At 46.0% G+C, this 17,700-nt stretch overlaps 1 protein-coding gene across 1 annotated transcript; it reads left to right on the top strand.

Moving 5' to 3' along the window:
* Positions 1–24: 24 nt before the first annotated feature.
* Positions 25–17,591, top strand: LOC144702697 (pescadillo-like protein). Its single transcript, XM_078574701.1, has 14 exons — positions 25–180; positions 559–644; positions 952–1,080; positions 1,186–1,305; positions 1,518–1,643; positions 2,350–2,434; positions 2,548–2,658; positions 3,223–3,316; positions 3,409–3,635; positions 3,715–3,822; positions 4,571–4,692; positions 5,216–5,435; positions 6,032–6,289; positions 17,302–17,591. Exons 1-14 carry the CDS (start codon positions 127–129, stop codon positions 17,374–17,376), a joined length of 1,815 nt encoding a protein of 604 aa, XP_078430827.1. The 5' UTR covers positions 25–126; the 3' UTR covers positions 17,377–17,591.
* The last annotated feature ends 109 nt before the right edge of the window (positions 17,592–17,700 follow it).

Here is a 17,700-nt window from a genome sequence, read left to right as displayed (position 1 = left end):
ATAATTAGTAAACTACATCGAACCCTACAAAGACGAAGAAAGCTAGTATTTTGGCCGTCTCTCGCGTTGCCGCTGCGACCTGCGGCCAGCCATCTCTCCCTCTGCCGAAGAACACCCGCCGTCACCATGCCGAAGCTTCCCGCAGGCCAGTTCAAGCGGAAAAAACACTATCGTCCCCCGGTAAGACGTTCTTCTCCCCCGACTTTCATAAATCTCTCTTTTTGCGGGTTTTTCTGGGGTTTTTGGGCTTCTCTGGAACTGGGTTTTTCTGGGTTTTTGATTTCTGTAATTGGGTCGTCGACTGTGCGTGTCCTTGCGATCTTACCCCTTTGGATTTTTTTCTATGCTTGTCCTTTCAGGGAAGAAACACTACCGTCCTCCGGTTGGACGTTCTTCTCCCTCCGATTTTCATAAATCTCTCTTTTTGCGGGTTTTTCTGGGGTTTTGGGCTTCACTGGAACTGGGTTTTTCTGGGTTTTTGATTTCTGTAATTGGGTCGTCGACTGTTCTTGTCCTTGTGATCTTACCCGCTTTGGATTTTTTTCTCCGTTCTTTCAGGGGAAGAAGAGGGAGGGAAATGCAGCCAAATTCATCACCAGGACGCGCGCCGTCCATCATCTACAGCTCAGCCTCCCCATGTTCAGGTACTTCGCTTTCTCTTCTTAAATTCACATCCTTTTCCTTTTCCGGGTTTTTTTCTACATTTCTCGCAGAGATTCAATTTGAATCCACTTTTTTCCCGATTCTGATTTTCATTCAGTTTTCCTTGTATTAATCCGGGCAATAAGTTTTTTCTTCTTTTTTGTCTAAATTATGCTCCTGTGTGGTAGCATCTTCGTCCAATTTTCTGACATTTTTCTGTTCATCGATCCTGATTCATATGTTGGATGAAGATGAGCTGCTATTCCGAGTGATGATTTTTTGTCGCTTCATTGACTGCTTTAATTTCAGGAAATTATGTATTCTCAAAGGCATTTTTCCTCGAGTTCCGAAGAAGAAGGTGGAAGGAAACCATAAGACCTACTACCACATGAAGGATATCAACTTCCTAGCACATGAGCCATTGCTTGATAAATTCAGGTATAATATTATTACTCTTTACTTGGCTTTTTCTGATTTTTAAATTTTTTTATTGTCATATGTCATTCATTCATTCATACTGACTATATTTCTTTGACTCGTCAGAGATCTCAAGGCCTACGACAGGAAAATAAAAAAAGCTGTGGCTAAGAAGAACAAAGACCTTGCAAATCGCCTGAAGGATCGCCGACCGGCTTACCATCTTGATCCACTAATCAAGCAGAGGTATAAAACTTAGACCTTAAATAAAAGCCCTAAAGCCCCTTAACCGAGAAATCCCTAGAAGCCTAAAGTCTTAAAAAATAAACCTTAAACTTCAAGTCATGATCCCTTTATCCTAAATTCCTAAATCCTAAAATCACCAAAGAATATTATTGTCAAATATTCTCTTAAATGTTAAACATTGCCCTAAGTAGTTTATATTTCCCATATTACAGGTACCCGAGGTTCGTTGATGCGCTAAGAGATCTGGACGACTGCTTGACAATGGTGCAACTTTTCGCTTCCTTGCCTGCTACAGAGAGTACTCGCATTGATGTGAAGAGAATTCACAACTGTCGCAGGTTAACACTAGTTGCAGTCGTAATCACTATTTTTTATTTCATTAAAGTGTCATTCCACTGTGTTTCGATCCCCAGCCACTAAGTATATTTTGATCATTCTCTTTTTATTTTTCCCTCTTCCCTTTGGAGAACCCTCATCGTCAAGACCTTGGCCAAGATTCTTTTGTCACTGCTCCAAACCTCTTGGGGAGCCATTTAAATTCAGGTTTTGAGGGTTTGCAGCTTGGTAATAGAAATTCGGATACTCGTTTTGCTTAATTACAGACCATGCATAAAATAAGTTTAAATGAAAATATTCCTCATACTTTTGCCTAAAAGTAGCTTGTTTGTGGCCGTCTCCTGGAATAAATGAACTGCCGCAGGGCTTCTAATGCCACAATTTCTTCTTATTCATACATTTGACTTTAGAATACTAGAATGATCATGCAGGGCCTCTTGGCTACCTATTGAATTCGGAGTTGGGTATTGGAGCTTGGTGGTAGGGAGAAAAAGGAGAAGTTATTCTCATTGGGTGACTTAAAAACAGTTTTTTTCTGCATGTCTCCCATAATAATAGACTGCCGTAGGACTTCCTAGTCGGACAATTTCTTTTTCTTTTACTGCGATTTCTGAATGATGATCATCATTCAGCGGCCTCATTTGTTATATCGATGTTTGCTGTGAAATATTGGACACATATTGATACTTTCCGGCTTGACATCTGCAGGTTATGTCATGAATGGATGGCTTATATCGCTAGAACCCACTGCTTGAGGAAGACTTTCATATCTGTGAAGGGTATTTATTACCAGGTAGATAGCTCAACTATACCCTCTGTCTACCAATTCATTGCCATTTGGCAATCTATTCCTTATCCCGAAATGTAGAAACCTGATCTTCAGTTTCTGCTTTAATAAACGTGTAGGCCGAAATTGAAGGCCAGAAAATTACTTGGCTTACTCCTCATGCATTGCAACAAGTAGTGCCTGATGACGTTGACTTCAATGTGCTGCTTACGTTCTTGGAATTTTATGAGGTAACGAGTTCTATCATTGTTTTTCGTTCATCAGTGTTTTCATCCCTTTGAGAAATTATTGTGGAATAAGCTCGGATGTCTCCTTGTTTTTGTATGGACAAACTTGGAAAGCCTTGGACGGGTGGTCACTTGTTTCTTCTGAATTGTATTTATGTGAATTCTGTAGTAGAGGTTTATGTCGGGATGATAGCTTGTTAAGTGTTCTTGAAAAAAGGAGTGTAAAATCCTAGAAGAATGGGTTAATACTTTCTCAAGTGCAGGTTGATATCTCCCGGCATATTCAAATTAGATAATTTCAACGAAGATTACCATTCTTAAATATGATTACCTTTTTCGAATAAATTATTAATTTTGTCCATAAAGACTACCAGTTTGAGACGCCGAGTAACTGTTTGTCAACTGGGAATCCGTGGCGTTTTTTTTCCGTTTTGTTGCTAAGATTTTATAATGAGATTGGTAAGTCGTATTCCTTGCGATGATGGATATGATGATTAATTATTTTACTACCTTTTGCATTCCTTTCTGGCACTAAGCTTTGCTTTCTTTGTTGCCTTTCTATGGCAGACTCTTCTTTCCTTTGTCAATTTTAGGCTGTACCATTCAATTAACATGGAGTATCCACCCGTTCTTGATCCTCTTCTAGAAGCTGAAGCTGCAGGTATTTTTTTTATCCATCTACGTTCAAACTATGGCTCTGCCAGATTCATCTATTCTGTAACCTTCATAATAACTTTTGACTTTTTCTTGTAGATCTGTATGCGTTGTATCGATTATTTGCTGCTAGATCAAGGTCACTGGGAAATTCTCAAACAGATGGATCTGAAGAGCAGAACGGACGACAAAATTCGCTTCCAAATAAACCAGGAGCTCTGATGCATCTCGTCGAGGATGCCTGTGTGGATGAGGACAAGGATGACGAGGATACGAAGGAATGCAGGTCCCTTTTCAAAAATATGATATTTTTCCTGGGTCGTGAGGTGGGTTTAATTTGACGAGGTTCTTGCATTTGTAGTGGATAATATTGAATTGTTTTACTTATTTATATTGAATTTCCAGGTTCCAAAGGACTCACTGTTATTTGTCATCCCTGCTTTTGGAGGCACTGTCTCCTGGGAGGGTGATGGTTCTCCTCTTGGAGAAGCTGACGAGCGCATCACTCATCAGGTGCAGTCCGCTTTTACAATTCAGTTCCACAGTTGTTTTGACCGAGCTGTAGAGAGAAGGAAAGATATACAAAGGAAGATGTTGAGACATAAAGATACAGAGAGATATCTTAAGAAAAATAGTGAGAGAGTAAGAGAGCGGCAGAGAGAGAGATAGAAAGAGAACTGGAGAGAGGAATAGGTGGAGAGGTGGAGAGCCGGATAGAGAGAGATTAATGATATGTTTCCTGCATCACCATGTCTCGGGAAAATCACTGAATATTTTAAATAATTTCTATCCTTGTGATTATGGTTCAAAAAACGTTGATGAGTGCATGATGGCGATGGTGTCATGATCATATGGGTCGATGATGGATCATCTTTTATTCTAGTTTCCAAGAAACGTCAACGCCATAGTCATCGTTCATCAGTTTCAAAGATAGGATTTAGTATCTTAAATCATGTTGTCATATGTTTTAAAAAAATCATGTTGTCATTGTCATGGTCATCTGGTTTTCAAGGGCAAAGCTTTTCATTGTCATCCATCTGTTCGAATCATCAGCACCAACCGTTCGTTCATCCACGCCACATGGATGATGGCGTCAATGGTGAAATTTAGGGGTGACAATGATGTCAATAATGATGAATTCATTATCATCCTCCATCTATTGGTGATGTTCTTAGGCACCTAATCGCTGAAACGGGAATAGTATCTGCTTGATATCTTATTCTGAAATAATATATTGATGATTGATTAATTGATATTTCAGATCGTCGATAGACCCAGTCAGGGCCATGTGTACCTTTCCAGAGATTATGTTCAGCCGCAGTGGATATATGACTGTGTAAATGCGCGGATCATCCTGCCAATTGAAGCATACATGGTTGGGAGGTAGATTCCATGAACTTATAGTAAACTTTAATTCTCATGGTTAAGGTTTGTCAACGTCGCCTATTTGAGTTTGATTGTATATTGTTTGTGCAAAATCTTTACCGTTAATGATAACAGGTAGGCCATCAGTTTCGGGTGGTCTTCCTTATTGTTAAAAAAAAAAGGTTTATGAATGTCATCGACCCTGTTGGCAGTTTCAACGGTAGTTGATGGGGATGTTGACGGGGTCCATGAATGTGTCAACATCTGCTGGATGACCCTGACAGTAAGGAACGATCATCAACTACCTTCGTCATGTTGAAGGTGACGTTGAAATTGAAGACTCTTTAGGTGGTTGATGATGACAGGCCTCCCTGGACGGTAGAAGTCTATGTTGACTGCCTTTAACATTGACGACATCATTGACAACTTGTCAATGAATTGTCAACATCACACGTCATGCATCAACTGGGATGTGCCGAACCCAACAAATCGTTTTCTTTCAATCCAAAAGTTCTGAACTGTGTAATGTGGGTGTTTGAAGGGTCCCTCCGCCGCATCTGTCGCCGTTTGTGGATAATGAAGCCGAAGGATATGTGCCCGAGTATGCAGAGACGATCAAGCGGCTTCAGGCAGCAGCGAAGAGGGAAGTGTTGCCCATGTCGGGGGCAGATAGTGGAGACTTGGACGATCCTCAGCGACTCCTAGCTGAAGGCGTGCTTGACCGGGCAGAGGCGCAGGAGGCTGCTGAGAGGAAACAAAAGGTGCTTGCTTTATGGTTCAATTTCTACTCTAACTAGACTGTCGTAGTTCCGAGCGTTCTTTTTTCTTATTTTCTCTTTTATTTGTTTTGTTTCCTTACAAAATATAAAATAGATATACACACGTAAAATTTAATTTGTTTTAAAATTAGATAAGATAGTAATATGTATTATTTCCTTTTAAAAAAGATAATACATAAGTTTCGTTCCTTCTTAATGTTAATTTTGTAACTTTTTATTTACGCTTAATTCGTTGACAAAACCTATGCACAGCTTTAAACTCTACAATTGAGGTTGGAACTTCCTTTTGTTTTAATCTTTTCTGAGCCTTAGACCAGTATAACGCTTCAACAGCCGGAAAAGTAAGCATGAATTTGGAATAAATTTTGAGTGAATCCAATTTATGGGTTTAATGAAAATTTAGCCGTTTGTTTGGTATTTTATTGAGGGTGGTTTTTAAACTTCAACATTCGGAAAAATGAGGGGGCTGGTAGGAAATAGGTTTTGGAATAAATTTTCACATGCAAATTTATGGGTATGATGAGTATCTTCTGGGTTTGTTTGTGACTTCGCTGGGGATGTTTTATTAATTGGTGCAGCTGATGGAGCTGGAGAAGCAGTACCACGAAGAGCTGAGAATGGAGGCGCAGGGGATGAGCTATGCGGAGTCCTTGTCGAGGAAGGGGGAGACGAAGGCGTCATTAGAGAGAGAAGAAAAGGGGGAAGAGACGACTGTTGGAGGCGTCGGTGGCGAGTCTTCGTCATTGGACACAGAGCAGATGGTGGCGATGGATGCCGCCAGCATGTCCAAGGTCGTCATGTCGCGCAAGAAGAGGAAGCTCTACGAGGCCATGCAGGTACAGCCGCGCTCTCTATCTCTCTATCTCATGCACATACGCTTACTATATCTTTCGCGCTTCTGTTTGTGTGCTTTTTCGCAAACTAGATTAGACCATTGTCAAGAGAGGAAGGAAGAAGATAATGACATAACTCAATAGAGTACATGGCTGGGTATACATATACCCTAGGAGAGAGAGAATGATAAGAGGGCTAATGGGCTTATAGAATAGGGCCCATTAGCCCATAAGGCGACTATCTCACTAACACCCCCCCGCAAGTGAAGTATGGATGTCATCCATGCCGAGCTTGGACACTGCACGTTGCAGGAGAGGTCGAGATAGTCCTTTGGTAAGGACATCAGCAGCTTGATCAGCGGATGGAACAAATTCCAAGTCAAAGATGCCCTCGTCCACGCGCTCCTTGAAGAAGTAGCGGTGGAGTTCCATATGCTTGATCCGTCCCTGTTGGCCAGTGTTCTTTGCCAAGGCGATTGCCGACTTGTTGTCGCAGTAGAAGTGGATCGGGCCGGAATACTCCACACGAAGGTCATGGAGAATTCCGTATATCCACTGGCCTTCAGAGGCCCCATCGGCAAGTGCCCGGTATTCGCTTCAGCACTGGAGCGGACACTTTGTCCTGCTTGCTGCTCTTCCAACTGACAAGACTGCCGAAGACAAAAGTGCAGTACCCGTGGTGGAACGACAGTCCACAACTGAGCGGCAAAGTCCGCATCCGTGTACACCTTCACGGTCCGCTCCATACTCCGAGGAAAGAACAAGCCCTTCCCGGGGCAGCCCTTTAGGTATGCAAGTACCGGTTGGCCGCTGACGATGGATCTCCGCGAGAGTGCATGAACTGACTGAGGAGGTTGACGGCGAAACTGATGTCGGGCGGGTGTGGGTCAAGTACAGGAGTTTCCCACCACCTGCTGGTACTGATGCGTTCACGGTGCTGAGTCCTCCCCTTACCCAACTTGACGTTAGGGTCGATGGGAGTAGTAACCGGTGCACACTCAGTCATTCCGGTCAAGGCCAGTAGGTCAACGGCATACTTCTGCTGTGACACAAAGATCCCCCGGGGGGAGTAGGCCACCTCAAGGCCGAGGAAGTAGCGAAGAGGCCCGAGGGCCTTGATTTCGAACTCCTTGGCCAACGCAGAGCTGAGGCGGCCGGCCTCTGCAGAATCGGACCCCGTGATGAGGATGTCGTCAACGTACACGGCCAAGATGGAGACACCCGCGGAACTGTGACGGAAGAATAGGGAGGCATCCCCATTGCTCTGAGTGTAGCCCTCGGTCTTCATGACCGAAGAGAACCGACCGAACCACATCCGCGGTGACTGTTTCAGTCCATAGAGAGACTTCCGCAGCCGGCAAACGGTGCCCGAGGGGCCAAGGGTATACCCGGGAGGTGGCTGCATGTACACCTCCTGTCAAGTCACCGTGGAGAAAAGCATTCTTCACATCGAACTGTCGTATCGGCCAGTCGGAATGAGCCGCAAGCGCCAAGAGGAGACGGACTGTTTCCATCTTCGCCACAGGAGAGAAGGTCTCGAAGTAGTCCACGCCATACGACTGAGTAAACCCCCGAGCCACAAGTCGAGACTTGAGGCGCTCGAGAGTACCATCAGCATGATGCTTCTTGGCATGAATCCACTTGCAATCCACCGCCCTCTTGCCAGGAGGAAGTGGGACGACTTCCCAAGTGTGGTTCTTGAGCAAGGACTGCATCTCCTCATCCATCGCCGCTTTCCAATGAGGAGAAGCTAGAGCATCGGATAGGCGACGAGGAAGGGGATGCGACTCGATGTGAGAAAGAAAGGACCGGTAGGAAGGGCTTAGCCGATCAAAAGAGAGGTAGTGAGATAAGGGGTAGAGAGGTGTGCGAGCGCACTGACGAACCCCTTTCCGAAGGGCGATAGGCCATCCCAACTGAGCATCATCATTAGTAGACGAGGGTGACGCATCGTCCGACGGAGGAGCGGAAGCAAAAGAGGGAGAAGAAGATAGCTCCCCGGGGGTAGGGGGAGGCTCCCCGGGGGAAGATGGTGCACTAGGAGAAGGATACGGTGCACCAAGAGTAGGAGGTAGCTCCCCGGGGTGAGAGGTGGACTGCCCGGGGTTAGGAGGTGCACTAGGGGGAGGATACGGTGCACCGGGAGGTGAGATGGTAGGAGGCAAGGGAGAGAAGGTGGCTGGGGACGGCGACGGTGGAGGAATGGGTCCCACAAAGAGAGGGAAGGGTTCCAAGGAAGGAGTCGAAGACGCCTCAACCAGCGGAAGGCGTGGCGAGGTAGAATCACCAAAGTAAGACTCATGCTCGGCAAAGGTGACGTTTGCCGAGATGAAAAATCTCCGAGACGGAGGGTGGTAGCAACGGTAACCTTTCTGGAGAGAAGCGTACCCGGCGAAGACGCGCGGAGAGCTCGAGCATCGAGCCGTGCAGTGGGAGCCGATCGTGGGCGTCGCCGTGCACTCGAAGATGCGAGGAGGAGTCCAGTCCGCAGTGAGAGATGGGGAACGCCGTGGAGAGACGATCCAGTGGGCTGACAAACCCGAGGGGCTGGGAGAGGCGGTTTCTGAGATGGGTACTCGTTAAGACCGCCTCACCCCACGCCCACGGAACAGAATAGTTCAGCAGGAGGGTACGGGCGGTCGACATGACATACCCGATCCGGCGTTCTGCCATACCGTTCTGTTCGGGTGGCCACAGAGGACTCGTGGAGAATCCCATGGTCAGCAAAGTCGTGGCCAGTTCGGTGTTGACGAAGTCCCGGGCGTTATCGGGCGAGCGCTGAATACCTCGGCCAAACTGAGTACGAACCATGGTGCAGAAGTGACGGACCGTCGGAGCAACCTCAGATTTGGCGGTCAACAAGTAGACCCATGTGTAGCGGGTGGCCTCGTCAACAAATATCTGAAAGTATCGGTGGCCCTTTAGGCTAGCTTGCGGGGCGGGGCCCCAAACATCACTATGGATGCGAAATAATGGAGTGGAGGAGTGCGAGGTGGACGGAGAGAAAGATGAGCAGCGGTGCTTCGCCAGTTGACAGGCATCACACACGATAGTCTGAAGGTCCAATCCAGTACACATCGAAGGAAAGAGACGCTGTAAAACTGTAAATGGCGGGTGACCCAGCCGTTGGTGAGCCAACTGGAGACGTCCCATACGCTGCACATCCGCCGGTCGGAGTTGGCGGTGAAGCAGGAAGCACCGAGAGCGCCCCCCATCGTCCAACAACAGCAACCCGTTCTCCCGCCTAATCGGTGTAGTCCGACCCACCTTGTCAGATAGAAACATCCCGTCAGGCTGGAGGTGAAAAGAACAGGACAAACTGTCAACCAAACGCTGAGGAGACATAAGTATAGCTCGCAGGGCGGGGACATGAAGAACATTGCTGACCACTCCGAGGCCGTCTACAAACACTGCCCCAATTCCAGCAACACACAACCGTCCACCACCGGCTGTAATAACTGTACGGTCCCCACTATGCCTTTCGTAGGATACAAACCGGTCATTGAACGGGGTCATGTGTTCGGTTGCCCCCGAATCAAGAACCCAGCTCGTATCCGATACGAGAGGCGAGTAAGAAGCCGTACCACAATACCACTGTTCAGACTGAGGGAGAGAGAACGCACCAAATCCACCAAAATGTGATGTCGACTGAGTCGGAGTCTGCATAGTAGCCACTTGGTCACGGAGACGGGCCAAGTCGGCTTGGAGCTGCTCAAGAGTCGCCGGGCTGGTAGAAGAAGTAGAGGAGGAGGCAACCATAGCTTTCCCTTCGGTAGCCTCCTTCTTTTTCCGGTTGTCGTACTGACGCTTCTTGCACCACTTGCGGAGATGTCCAGGCTTGCTGCAGTAGGAGCAAATCAGCCCGGAGGGGGCCGCCTCCGCGGGGGGAGCAGGAGCGGGCGAGGGAGGCCGGGCGAGGAGGGCAGTCGAGTCACGAGCTGCCTCCGAGGAGAGAGTGCCAATGACATGAAAATGACTCTCCTCTTCCTGGAGTTCCTTCACCAAGTCATCAATGGAAGGAAGGCCTTCCTTGCGATGGAGGGCACGGCGCCGAGTGTCGTCATACTCCTTGTTTAGGCCATAAAGAAACCCCAAGAGGCGTAGGCGAAGAGTGTTCTGGAATGACTTGCACGTCGGATCATCCGTCGGCAAGTAGTAGTCCACCTCGTCCCACAGCTTCTTGTGTTCCAGCGCATAGTCCGAGATGGACAGTGCGCCTTGGCGAAAGTTGCTGGCTTTAGCAACGAGCATAAAGAGGCGCCAGTTGTCCCCTTCGCGGCCGCAGAATTTGTTGGCCTGGTCCCAAAAACCCTTCACGGTGGCGCAGCGAGGGAACCTTTCACGGAACAAGGGTGCCAGGGAGGTCGTGTAGAGCCATCCAAGGACGAAGTGTTCCTCGGCTTCCCACGCCGCATAGTGTGGATGGGTCGATGGAAGCGGGGTTTGTGTGCAATGCTTGAACAGTTGGCGCGCCTTGAGAGTAGTCTCGACTAAGTGACGCCACTGTAACAAATTCGGGCCCTGGAGACACGTCGTGTCGGGAACCGCCGGCAGAGAATGAGTAACCTTGTGTGACAAGGGTTCTCGTTGAAAGTCTGCATCGGTGAAGCCATAATCTGGGACGGCCGGTTGACGCGTCTGGCCCGTGGAGTAAAGTTCCTCCGACATCAGAGCCGTGGTCTCTACGGAGACGGCTGTTGTGACTGAGGTTGTGGCCCGTGCTGCGGCTGCGGCTGCAAGCTGCGGCTGCAGCGGCGGCGGCTGCTTCGGCGGCTACTGCGGCTTCTGCTGCTGCTTCGGCGGCTGCTGAGGCCGCTGGCTGCGGCTGCGTGCGACTTCGGCTGGCGCGCGGCTGCGGCTGCGGCTGTGCGCGGCTGTGGCTGGCGCGCGGCTGCGGCTGCGACTGTGCGCGGCTGCGGCTGTGCGTGGCTGCGGCTGTGCGCGGTTGCGGCTGCGGCTGGCGCGCAGCTGTGGCTGGCACTCGGCTGCGGCTGCGGTTCCAGCTAGGGCTGCGGCTGCGGCTGGTTCTCCGGAAGCTCCGCGGGCTGGCTACAGCTCGCGCTGTGGTTGATCCGTCGGTCACGCTCCGGATTTGCTAGACAGCGAGAGGATGGAAGAAGATAATGACATAACTCAATAGAGTACATGGCTGGGTATACATATACCCTAGGAGAGAGAGAATGATAAGAGGGCTAATGGGCTTATAGAATAGGGCCCATTAGCCCATAAGGCTGACTATCTCACTAACAACCATCTTTATTTTCCGCATCTGTTTGTCTTTTGCACAAAGGATACCAACTTTCTCTCTCACGATCTATCTTTTTCTCTCTAAATTTTCCGCTTCTGTTTGTCTGTTTTTCTGCCCTGCACAATCAAGCAAGACCAACTCTTCTCTCTCCCTTAATATTTGTCATTCTCTGTCTCTCTTGTCCTTGCACTAGACGTGGCCGTTCTGTTCATTTAGTGGGAATTTGTGCGAATTGTTCGTTCTGTTTGCTTTTCTGAACAGAACATCGCACAGACCTGTCAGCAGGCGCTTTTCTATTTCTTTTTATTTGTTCTTTTTGTCTGTCAACCCTGTATTTTCTCTATTGCATAAGTACCCTTATGAGGTCGGATCCACCATGTTGGGCCTGAGTGGACCCAATAGATGTAATCCAGTATAAGTACTGGAGAACCTCTTTTCATTAGGTTAAGTCATATTTTCGAAATATCCTCTCTCTCTCTCTTGGCGGCTAGGGTTAGAACAGGTGGAGAAGACAACAAGGAGAAGATCTGTCCTCCTCATTGAGCAGCTGGAAGCTGACATGGTATCAGAGCATTGTGTGGAGTGAATCAGCATCTCCCACAGTCGATCTACCAGAAACCCTAAGTCTCATTCTCGTTTTCCTTCCACTCTGTTCTACCAAAACAGAGTAGGGTTAGTCAAAGGAAGGAGTGCAGGACCGACCTTGTTAAACACATGGCCGACCTTGAAGATCAGAGCAGCTCTGCAGCAACGCAGGGAACCAGAAGAAATCCGGATCTTATTCAAGAATATGACCGATCGACCCAAATTATTTTCCCTGGAGTACCAGAACAGCTGCGATATGATGGGCTCAATACGTTGCATTGGGGACAGTATATTGAGCTTATCTTAGAAGGTATGGATCTCTCTGAGCACCTGTTTGTTTCCAGGAATCAGACTGATCCTGGATATAATATCTGGAAACGAGAAGATGCTCTGATCCGTGCATGGCTCCTGCGAAGTATGGCTGGGGAGGAGTTTAAGAATTTCCTACTGTTGAAGACAGCCAAGGCTATATGGGATCATGCACATAAAGGAAGCTCCAAAGGCAGGGACTGGAGAATATATCGTTTGGTGACAAAGGCAGCAAATCTGGTCCAAGGTGAGAGAAATGTGACATCCTACATTAATGACTTGCAGTCTATATGGAGGGAGATAGACCACTATCGACCTGTAAGAAATCCAAACTCTGAGGAGTGGGCCTATGTATTGAAGGATAGGTTGTATAAATTTCTTATGGGTCTGAACAGTGATTATGAGGCAGTGAGGAGTCAGATTCTAAACCGAGAAAAAGTACCAGACCTGGAGGAGGCAATTCGACTCATTCGGGAAGAAGAAGAGAGGTTTGGAGTAGCCTCAGAGCCACTTGCTGGTGATAGTGGTACCAGTCTTATATCTCCAAGTAATGCCACAAAAATCTCAGACAACCCAGAACAATCAGAAGAGTCAGAAGACACAGTCGAGAGATAATTTGTTCTGCAAGTATTGTAAGAAGCGCAATCATAATATCGAGCAATGCTGGAAACTTCATGGTCGTCCAGCTCGTCCAAGTCAGGCGCATAATATAGCCTCTCAGGAAGATTCTAAGGATGATTTTGAAGAAGCACACCAAGAAGAATATAAGTGTCCTCCAGCTACCACCGGGGGAGAATTAGCCAGCCTGCGGGAGGAAGTTGAACGACTCAAGAGTATGCTTGGCTCTACCTCCATGGTGAAATCAGGTGATCATCTAATCTCAAATGCTTTCTCCTCATCCCAATTGAAGCTATATTGGATAGTCGACTCCGGGGCGACAGATCATATTACCCCAAATCGACTCATGTTCACCACTTATTCATTTTGTCACATCCCAAGAAAGGTAATTACTGCTGGAGGAGAAATACTTCCAGTAACCGGGATCGGCACAGTCTTCATTAACCACTTGGGAACCCTCAAGTACTACATGCACCGGGATTGAGGTCTCAACTTATCTCTCCGCAGCGATTGGTGAAAGATATTAACTGTACTCTGATCCTGAACTCAGACGAGTGTTTTTTATTTGACAAGGTACTCAACCGAAGGATTGGATCGTTTAAAGTGAAGAACGGGCTCATTCAAGTGGAAGAAGAACATGATGGTGCTTTGATGGTGGGGAACCAGGACTCTTCACCAGGAGGAGGTGACGTTGAAGATGAACCTGAGAAGCTGAAGAATATCAAAATTTTACATTCTAGAACTGGACATCCGTCTCTTGATATTTTGGGGAACTGTTCCCAGTTTATGTTAAAAATAGTGGTATTTCAAATCTCTTCTGTGATGCATGTCAATTTGGAAAACACAAAAGATCTTCTTTTTCTGGCACTAGTATGAGACAAAGTCATCCATTCGACTTAGTACATAGTGATATTTGGGGACCATGCAGAACCCCATCTATTACAGGGAAGAGATGGTTTCTAGTTCTTGTTGATGACTGCACCATGGTAACATGGATACATTTGTTTAAATACAAGTCAAAAGTATTCAAGATTGTTCAGGATTTCTGTACTATGATTAAAAATCAATATGATGTTACTATTAAGAAGTTCAGATCTGATAATGCCAAAGACTATTTTAATAATACTCTGGCCAAATTCTTCTGTGATCAGGGTATTATTCATGAGTCATCCTGTGTAAATACTCCCCAACAGAATGGGATAGCAGAAAGGAAGATTGGGCATGTTGTCTCCACCACAAGGACGTTACTTTTCCAAGGTCAGGTTCCTAGTCGATTCTGGGCAGATGCGCTACTTACAGCTGGGTATTTAATCCGACTTCCATCAAAGAAACTTGAATATCAAAGCCCCTTGGAGTTGATGTCGAAGCACTTCCCTGAAGTCCAGATTTATTCTCCTATTCCATTGAGGGTCTTCGGATGTACAGCGTTTGTTCACATCCACAACCCAACTAGTAAACTCACTCCAAGAGCGATCAAGTGTATATTTCTGGGTTATTCACCTACACAGAAATGTTACAATGCTACAGTCCAACCATGAAGAAGTTCTTCATATCAGCTGATGTGACCTTCAACGAAGAGCAAATGTACTACAACTCGTCGAGTGACAACTATGGGCGAAATATGATATCTAACCGAGACACTCCCGAGTCCACTATTATGCAGAATGGCAAAGAGGAAGACAATAGCTGCACAGTACCGAATTTGGTTCAGAAAAATCATCAGCAGGACGAAGTTCAAGCCCCAAGAAAAATACCCAGTAATGTACTAAGGGAGGGCGAAGATGCAGAAATTCTCACAGATGATGCAAGACCAGAAGGAGAAGCAGAAACCTCTGCCACTGATGAGGAGAGACCAGCTGAAGAACTCCATGATGAAGATCTGGGATGGCCAATTTCCCTAAGAAAAGGGAAGAGAACTTGTACACAACAAAGAAGGTACCCACTATCACATGTTGTTAATTATGCAAGAATATCTCCTAGCTATCGTGCATTTCTCACCAAAATCGACAGTGAAGCTCTACCAAAAAATGCAGAGGCGATGAAAATACCGAGACGGAGAGAGGCAATGGAGACTGAAATGGAAGCCTTATTGAAAAATAAAACATGGGAGATAGTATCGTCACCAGATGATCGAAAAATAATCGGCTGTAGGTGGTATATACCATAAAATACAACTTAGATGGCTCAATTCAGCACTATAAAGCTAGACTTGTTGCCAAAAGGTATACTCAATCCTACGGTATCGATTACAAGGAAACATTTGCCCCAGTTGCAAAACTGAACACTGTACGAATACTGATTGCAGTAGCCGCAAAATTAGGATGGCAGGTGCATCAGTTTGACGTTACAAATGCTTTTCTACATGGTGACTTAGAGGAAGAAGTGTTTATGGAATTACCTCTGGGATATAATGTTGAAAAAGGGGGAAATAAAGTGTGCCAATTAAAGAAGGCTTTATATGGGCTAAAGCAGTCACCCAGGGCATGGTTCGGGAAATTTTCTCTATCTATGAAGGAAATGGGATACAGACAGAGTAACTGGGATCATACCTTGTTTGTCAAACATTCCAGTACAGGGGGAGTTGTGATCCTCTTAGTGTATGTTGATGATATTATAATATCAGGTGATGATGAAAAAGAAATTAGTCATCTGAGCATTCAGTTGGGTAAGCTATTCGACATTAAGTCACTGGGTCTTCTTCGTTACTTCCTGGGAATCGAAATTGCCTATTCTGAGGAAGGGATTTTCATTTCACAGGAAGTATACTCTAGATCTTCTACAGGAGACAAAAATGACTGAATGCAAGCCGTCAATGGTGCCAATTGATCCAAATAATAAGCTAGGAGTGTGCGAAGATGAGGCTCCAGTCAACAAAGATCAGTATCAACGGTTGGTCGGTAAGCTGATATACCTAAGTCACACAAGGCCAGACATAGCATTTGCAGTGGGAGCATTAAGTCAGTTCATGCACAATCCAAGGGAGTCTCATATGAATGCAGCTCACAGGGTCCTAGCCTATTTGAAGGGGACAGCTGGACAAGGTCTACTCTTCATCAGGGAAGGCAATACTTCCCTAGAGGTTTACACAGATGCAGATTATGGGGGGTCAATTTCAGACAGAAGATCAACCTCAGGTTATTGTTCCTTCATTGGAGGGAATCTTGTTACATGGAGAAGCAAAAAACAAGACGTAGTGTCACGATCTAGCTCTGAAGCCGAGTTCAGGGCATTGGCTAAGGGGATATGTGAAGCACTATGGATAAGAGGAATACTTGAAGATTTGAGAGTCCCTCAAGACAATCCAGTTACACTTTACTGTGACAACAAGTCAGCAATTGATATCGCACATAATCCGGTTCAGCATGACCGTACAAAACATGTGGAGATTGACAGACACTTTATCCGTGAGAAAATAGATAAAGGCATAATCCAGATGAGGTATGTCCCGTCAACTGATCAAGCAGCAGATATTCTCACGAAAGGCCTTCCAGGAAGTACATTTCACAGATTAACGAGCAAGCTGGGCATGAAGAACATATATCTCCCAGCTTGAGGGAGGGTGTCAGCAGGCGCTTTTCTATTTCTTTTTATTTGTTCTTTTGTTTGTCAACCCTGTATTTTCTCTATTGCATAAGTACCCTTATGAGGTCGGATCCACCATGTTGGGCCTGAGTGGACCCAATAGATGTAATCCAGTATAAGTACTGGAGAACCTCTTTTCATTAGGTTAAGTCATATTTTCGAAATATCCTCTCTCTCTCTCTTGGCGGCTAGGGTTAGAACAGGTGGAGAAGACAACAAGGAGAAGATCTGTCCTCCTCATTGAGCAGCTGGAAGCTGACAAGACCCTTGTGCGGTTCTTTTGTTCGCTTTGTGCGAATTTCGTTCTAGTTTTGTGCGAATGTGTGAATTTCTTTCGTTTTTGAAAAGAAAAAGAACAGAACAAAGAACAAGGCCCTGTGCGGTTCTTTTGTGCGAACATAACAGAACAACCATGTCTACCTTGCACTCACTAGCAAGACCGACTCCTCTCTCTCTTCTGTATTTTTGTACAATTCCTTACTCGCTCTCGTTCTGTAACTCTTCTGTTACCCTTAATTTCTCTTTCCTGCTCTCCATCCTCTTTCTATATATTCTATTCAAGGCCCCCTCTCTCTCTATCTTTCTGTTGGTGTTGATCTGTTTATCTGCCCATGCAGAAGAGAACTCTTTATTCAGGTGGCCACTTTCTCCAATCAATTTGTTATTGTTGCAGATAAGCAAGGAAAGGAAGAGGTCAAATGTACAGCTGCTCAAGGAGAGGAAGAAGAAGGCAGAAAAGTCTTCTTGATCACAAAGCCGCAATTTTCATGTTATTTATCTTCTCCCCCCCTACTTAGTCTGCTCCTGGCTGAGCCAATCTCTCGGTAGAGGAAGTATTTTACTATTTATTCTGCCAGTTTTGGAACCAATCACTCAAAGAGAAAACATTTGAACCACTTCGCTGCATTTTTTGGAACAAATTGCCCATAAGAAAATAATCAAACACATTTCCTCTTTCTGCTACTGTCGTCTGCGATTGTCTAGATCAAAAAACATGTTATTTTACTGTTTTTCTGCTTGTTATGGGAGAAATGCCCAGAACAGAATGATTAATATTTTTACCCCCAGCATA

The sequence above is a fragment of the Wolffia australiana genome, chromosome 4, assembly GCF_029677425.1.
Source record: "Wolffia australiana isolate 7733 chromosome 4, ASM2967742v1".
Classification (NCBI taxonomy): Eukaryota; Viridiplantae; Streptophyta; class Magnoliopsida; order Alismatales; family Araceae; genus Wolffia; species Wolffia australiana.
The sequence above is the reverse complement of the archived record's forward strand: the minus strand, read 5'-3'. Positions and strand labels throughout refer to the sequence as shown.